At 39.7% G+C, this 7,394-nt stretch overlaps 1 protein-coding gene across 1 annotated transcript; it reads left to right on the top strand.

Annotated features, from left to right (window-relative positions):
- Nucleotides 1-962: 962 nt before the first annotated feature.
- LACC1 (laccase domain containing 1) lies at nt 963-6,850 on the top strand. Its single transcript, XM_009277159.2, has 5 exons — nt 963-1,552; nt 2,834-3,015; nt 3,485-3,650; nt 5,814-6,039; nt 6,540-6,850. Exons 1-5 carry the CDS (start codon nt 985-987, stop codon nt 6,712-6,714), a joined length of 1,317 nt encoding a protein of 438 aa, XP_009275434.1. The 5' UTR covers nt 963-984; the 3' UTR covers nt 6,715-6,850.
- The last annotated feature ends 544 nt before the right edge of the window (nt 6,851-7,394 follow it).

The following is a 7,394-nucleotide window of genomic DNA, read 5'->3' as shown; positions in this document are numbered from 1 at the left end:
AAGTTTCCACAGGTAGGCAGCCTAGCTGGGCTTGCATCAACAAAGTCTAGAAAAGGAAAAAAAAACCCAAAACCCACCAAAACTGGAATTACACCATGGGCCACAAGACAAGCTGTGAACTACAGGATGATTTTGGATAAGCTTAACATGTCTTGATATCAGAGCAGAGCGCAGCTACCATAGTGAAAAAACTGAGGCAGGAAGTTGTGCACGGTATTATATTATTTTCATTTAGTTCTGTGTGCTTCTTGTGTTACTAGGTAAAGTTTCAGTAACCTGTGCTGAGTTCCTGTGCGTGTTGAAAAGAAGAACTGTACCGATCATGTGCCCCTCCACACAGAAGTCAGAAATTAGAAAGTCAGTACTTTTGGTAACGCAAAAGGAAGAAGTGCAAAAAGTCTTGTGAAGGCCTGTGGGAAAGATGTCATTGTGCTCAACCCTGCTGCCAGGAGGGGTAGCAGACATGAGCCCCACCTCAATAAGAAGTGTGTAAAATGCCTCCAAAAAAATTGTTACAGAAAATCCCCCGGTCCCAGCAAGCTGAGGGACCTCTGTATGTGGTTCCACCGCCTCATGGGAGCTGGAGAAGGGCCCAACGGTCAGAGGTCAAGAAGATCCATTAGGCTAATGTGGGTTAATTGATTCAATAAATCTAATGTTATGTACTAACCTTTTATCATCCCTGACCTGGGAAAAACCTGAGGTAGGCAGGGTGATAGGGGAATACCTAAATACTTAAATAAATACATGATAATTCCCATTTCTGCTACTTTTCTTCTGATGCAATTTCTTCTGATGCAGTGAGGAAATCCTAGGATGGTAATTACTGCTATGCCACCTTCTCTACACAGTATCACTGAATGCATTGCCTTAATAACATAATTCTGTGTTTGGACTAATGATGCCATCTTGCCTTTTTGTTTGTTTTTCATGTTTTGGTACTGACTACGTGGCAGTTGTAGGAATCTTTAAATATCCTGGAACATGGTGGAAGCAGTACTGTTAGATCTGTTCAGCCTACCAGCCAACTTGCAGAGCAACATCCAAGGATTACTACGTAACACGCTGGAAACTATTGAAAAATGCTCTTCCATCCCTGCTCCATTTGTTTATGTCATGTGTTGCCAGAAGCAGGGGAGTGAAAGGAACAGTAAACAGGAGTCCTTGCTTCCAGCTCTGAGAGAGGTTCAGAGTCTGAAGAAAAGACTGGAGGTGGTACGTGCTCTGACCACAGCTGCTGCTTTGTACACCATCAAACAAAGACTGGATGAAAAAGACCTAAGCATCATTAAAGTTATTCTCCCTACCTTAAGAAAAGACTTAATGAAAGTATATATAGACCATCTCTTTACAGCAGTCTACCAGTTTGAATTCGAGGATTTACAGGTGGCATCTGATTGTGAAAACCTACAGATGGCTGAACCTCGGAGTGAAGAGCAAACACTTCCTACACAGGACGTGGCATTCATCCGAAGTGAGATTCAGCTGTACTTGGAAAGCCTGCCGAGCCTGAAAGGGGAGCTCACCATCCTCAGGTCTTCCCTGATCCCAGGTAAAGAGAACCCCAGCTAATAGATTTTACAGAGACTGTTCCCAAGCATCCTTCTTCAAGGGAATTGCCAAATGGGTAAGATTTGGAAATGTCTTCAGGTGGCAAATAACTCTATCTGATGTTGCAATAGTGTATCATGTCTATAAGAGGGGGAAGTGTCAATAGAGATACAGCAAAAGACTGGCAAGTCTGTTCCAGGCATGGGGCATGATCAGAGGAAAGACAGGCCCAGGTTTAGTGAGAGCATTACTGCAGACAGTGAAATCTCCTCCCCTCTGTGTGGGAATTACACACTTTGAGAGTTACCATCATCTTCTGGAAAGGCAGGACAGGAGTTTCTCCTGGTCTGCAGCCTCACACATGCCTGGTTAATCAGACTGATGTCTCAATGTCCCTGCCATGGCGTGACCCGGTTTACTACAGCATGTCTCTCAAGCGGTGTGATCATGGGGTCTCATGATTCAGAGGATTCAGGGGAAAGCTGAGAGGTTTGCTACTGCAAAAATTTGGAACTGTCTTTCCCTAAAAATATGTCTAAAATGATCCAGAGCCTGAAAGGAACATGAGTTCCTTAGAGCCATCTTTGCCTTTGTTGTGCTCCAAGTTTTTGACTGACTTTGAAAGGATCACACTACGTAAAAGAGATTTTGAATCTCAACTCTGATTATGTCACTAAGCTTGCCAGCTATTAAGACAGCAAAAATACCAGTTGTGGGACTATCTTCCTGTGTCCAACTTTGCCATGCAGACCCCCTCCCTCCCGTTGCCCCCAAAAGCAGTGATTGCATTTGGTGCATGAGGCCACAATAAATGATCCACACCATAAAAACAGAGGATTTTTCAATAACGCTAGAAATTCTCAGTGCTTTCAGTGCACTTTAGAAAGATGTTTGAGATTCTGTGAAGTCTTGAGGACTAGTACTTCACCTGCCAAAAAAGCTTGGGACATGCCACCTTAGAACATTTGTTTAAAAATCTACTCTCAATTTCCTCAGTGAGTTACCTCTTCTCTAGGGTTTGCACTACAACTCTGCAAAAAGTCAGGCTAAATCTGCCAGGATTCCTTCTTGCTCAAACCCCTCTACCTTGGCCTCAGAGGATTATAATTATGAGCAAGAAGGAGACTTAGCATCCTTAAATTTAAATGCCACAGCTAAATACGATGTAAAACGATACTCAGCTTGATTGGCTGATTCCAGGTCTCTTCAGTAAAAAACCATGTTATATCTGGTCTGGTCCTGTGTTGAAAGCAATTGTTTGTTTTCTTTTTTGCCTTGCCAGATGATATCTTCCTACATGGCTTCACCACTAGGACAGGTGGCATCTCCTACATACCAACTCTAAGCTCCTGCAATCTCTTCAGCAGTTCCAAGCGGAGGGACCCACAAGTTGTTGTTAAAGAAAATCTCCGCAGACTAGCTAATGCTGCAGGATTTAACCCAGAGACTTTTCACAGAGTCAAGGTATCTTATCCAGCAATGGATTTATGTACTTCCTTTGTGTATCACTGGCTGAAACTGTAGGCATTATTCTTATCTTTCTCAGCAAGAACTTGTGAGAAGCAGGACAATTAAAACATTGATACTGGCAGTTTATCTGGGAATAGCCATCCAAACTATCAGCCATTTGGCACTATATGGAGAAGAAGCACTGTTTCTTCCAAGTATATTCTAACATTTAACTTACCACAGAGTAGAATAATCAGATAAATGATCAGAGCAGTTTCCCTTAAAAGAAAAATACACCACCACTTCGATGGTGGCTTTCTACTGATATATCTGCAAGGCATTTGAACAAGGGAGTGCCTGATTTCCATGCATAAGCAGTTGGTGCAGAAGAGTGTTTCATGCCAAAGAAAAATCCTCGCATTAGTCAGAACTGTTTTTTTTTTGCTGCCACATCACTGTCCGTATTCTGGTTTTGTCTTGACAGATTGATCATGCTAATGCTGTGTGTATTATGGGAAAGACAGAGCCTGACAGCTATGATGGAATAGTTACGAATCAGAAAGGTGTTACGATAGCAGCTCCAGGGGCTGATTGCATACCTGTGCTGTTTGCTGATCCTGTCAGAAAAGCCTGCGGTGCTGCTCATTCTGGTAGGAATTTTAAATCACGGAGATCAAAATAACTAGGAGACCACTGGAAAGGGAGTTTTGGACTAAGGATTACAAATTAGCAACCAAAGGAGCACTGAGTGAGAATGAATAAATGCAAGATCACATAACAATATAGACCCTGACCTGTTAAGTTTGTATCCTGTCAAAACAAGATTAGTCTTGAGACTAGTTTGTTTCCCAAGCTATGTATTTTTTTTTAATTTTGTAACTGTAATGGTTATTATTTATGTATTTATACATTTATTTTTCTGATCTGGTAGCCAAAACCAAATAATTTTTTTTTTGTGCTCTGTCTAACTTCATATTTAAAAAATGGCTACAAAGCCAATGCCCCCAAAAATCATTTTGGATCAGAAGAAATATTTGTCTGACTCAAACCAAATGAGAATAAAACTGAAAGGGGTTATGTCTGACTTCAGAAGATGTCCCAACTGTTAGGCTAGAATATGTATCCTGTGGTGAGATTTTCCTGCTGGGGATGTTTCATTTTATAAAAAAGTCTGTATTTATGAGGTCAAGGAGAATGCACAGCTGAGAGTTTCTCCTCAGCTTTGATGCTAGTACACCCCTTGATGTGATAGGAAGCTTCACCTCTGCCTAGGACTTGTGAATACCAGCTAATTCATACAATTCTTCATGCATTCAATAAATAAGCCAAAATAAATTCAAATTTGTGAGTCATCATAAGATGATCAAAACTTTGACTTTCCTTCAATAAAGTTGTTGTGTGTCCCCCCACCCCATGCCTAGCAAGCTTAGGTTAGAGAAAGTGAGAGGAATGAGAATTGTGGCATGCCTGTCTGGGAGGAGAGGGGAATGTGGCGGGTTTTAACAGGGAGAAGGGATGGAGGGAATTTTATCTAGACTTGAAAGTTTTGAGAGTTTTACATTGTAAGTGTTCAAACCTAATTATTGTAAAATATTTAAATCTGTAGTTGCTCCTTTTTCTGCTACCTCTTCATTTATCTAGTCCCTGACACACCACACTGTTTCCCCAACCCACACCACTGCCTTCTCCAACCATACCTCCTGCTCTAGCCTGAACCCCTACCTTCCATCTCCCAAGTTTTGGCCTTCATTCCCACATCACAGTCATTGCCAGGCTTCCAGTTATCTTTTCCTAAATCCTTTCCTTCCTGTCCAACCCCACCTCAGTTCAGTTTAACTTGAACACGTTGCTATGTATATAAATAAGGACAATTAGGTATAAGGTCATCTCAGTCTTTGGATGTAGAAAAGCAGAGGAAAAGTTATTAGCATATCCTATCCTTTGGTATGATGCACTCCCTGTGCAATGCAAAGACTTCCTGGGACTCAAACTGAGATATGAGAACTCAAAGCTTGGCTTTCTTCTGTCTATTCCAAACAATGCCTCTAGCTTGAGCCTCTTTTTTTTTCTAAAATAACAGTAAAAACATTTTCAGCATACTACAGAAACACACTTCTGACTGTAACATATTTCTGCTGTCATATTCCCATGTAAACATTTCAAGCACAGAGGAGCTGTAAGGTATGCTCTAATTGCCCAAACCAGGACACTGGGAAAAAGGAATTCTGAATTCCTAATCTAAACTCTTCTCTCTAGTTTCCATCTCCACAAAATGATGATATCAGCAAACTGACAGTTGTTAATGTGTTGTTTTTTTAAAAAAAACAATTATTTATTATTAGATATAATGATTTATTTTTAGATATAAGTATCTATTCATTTGTACCTTTAATAATAGCATATATTTTAGCTACTCTAAAATTAAAGAGTCGATTTATGCAATTTTTTTTTCAACCTCTCATTTCTTACAGGATGGAAAGGCACATTGTTAGGAGTTTCTATGGCCACAGTAAATGCTATGGTATCTGAATATGGCTGTAATGTGAAAGACATCCTTTTGGTTAATTCTGAATTCCTAATCTAAACTCTTCTCTCTAGTTTCCATCTCCACAAAATGATGATATCAGCAAACTGACAGTTGTTAATGTGTTGTTTTTTTAAAAAAAACAATTATTTATTATTAGATATAATGATTTATTTTTAGATATAAGTATCTATTCATTTGTACCTTTAATAATAGCATATATTTTAGCTACTCTAAAATTAAAGAGTCGATTTATGCAATTTTTTTTTCAACCTCTCATTTCTTACAGGATGGAAAGGCACATTGTTAGGAGTTTCTATGGCCACAGTAAATGCTATGGTATCTGAATATGGCTGTAATGTGAAAGACATCCTTGTGGTGCTGGGCCCATCTGTAGGACCTTGCTGCTACAAACTTCCTCACGAATCAGCTAAAGAATTTCACAGAATTGATCCAAAGTGTGTGAGACTATTTGACTCTGCAAGTCCTTATATCGATATTAGAAGAGCAACACGGTAAGACTACTGAGGGCATTTCCATGACGTACATTTTTTTTTTTTGTGCTGAGTAGACTCAGCACAAAAGAGCAAAAGGCTAATTCCACATTAGTTATTAATAATTATATTGATATTTTATTATCCAGCCTAATTATGGTGAGGGTCCTCACCACCTTGAAGTACTCTCCAGTACTTTGCAGATCAACAAATGATACCTTTGAATGAATGATATCTGCTCACCTTTGCTGGGTTTCAATTATTATTTTACTGTTATACTTTTAATTCATGGATTATAGACAAATGTTCAAATTAAATGTGGTTTTATTTGCTGCAGAAAAGCAATTATTTTAGTCTAATAGTGGAAAAAATTAAAAAAAGGAAAGCAAATAAAAGTCCCAACCATGATATTGGCACAGTTTGTTCAATTGGCACTTGAGGTGCTGTCTGAATGATAGTGTCTTAAGGAATGTGAGGATGTACAAAAAATATTGTTCTCTTTTTCTCTTTCTTTCTTTAAGGATTCTTCTTGAGAGCGGTGGGATTCTTCCTGAGAACATCCAAGATGATTCTGTCACAGACCAGAACCAAAATATCACTTTCTGTACTGCATGCCACCCTGATAAATTTTACTCTCACTTTCGTGATGGCACTAACTTTGGGACACAGATTGGCTTCATATCAATCAAAGACTGAGATAGTATCTCTTACTCTCGAATAGTATTTAGACAATAAGTCTCGTGCATTGCCTGGCATCCTGCTCTCCTCGTAGAAGTTCCTCCTCGTTCCTTTCACAGACTTGCAATAGGGAATTCATGGGTCTTGAGATTCTCTTGCTTCTTCCCTTCCCTGCCATTCTGAGGCAAGAAGAAATGTGTAGTGTGTGGGGCCAATAATTCTGGTGTGGGACAGGGTCTAAAGGAAACAAGGACAACCCACACCCAGTGACAAAGCCCTTCTGCGAGACCAGATGCAAGCTCCCATTGTCTTGCCTTCTTGACCAAATATATCGCAGAAACCTCACTGTCTTAAGGTGGTGAAAGCACAAAAAACCAAAGTGTTCATTAGTTTCTGGATGCAACTTCTGAATGAAGTTAAGTATGACATTACTGATATAGGAAGGGAAGCCTGTATTGCATGTTAACTGAGAACACCCAACCTTGGTAGTTTCAGCTGACAGTTAGCCTTATGGAATTATGTGCCTAGGATTGTTTTTCTTCTTTGGATTAGTGTAAAGAAGAGCTCCAAAACACTTACAGGGCTTTTCCTATGGAAAATAACTTGAAAGTGAGAAGCAAGCAAGCTCCTCTGGAGCAGACATTGAAAATATATGAACCCTCACCATTCTGTATTTTTTGATTGTAGAAAAAGTAGGA

Source organism: Aptenodytes forsteri, unplaced genomic scaffold (assembly GCF_000699145.1).
Source record: "Aptenodytes forsteri isolate BGI_AS27 unplaced genomic scaffold, ASM69914v1 Scaffold145, whole genome shotgun sequence".
Classification (NCBI taxonomy): Eukaryota; Metazoa; Chordata; class Aves; order Sphenisciformes; family Spheniscidae; genus Aptenodytes; species Aptenodytes forsteri.
Note: the sequence above shows the minus strand (reverse complement) of the source record. Positions and strands in the feature narration are given on the sequence as shown.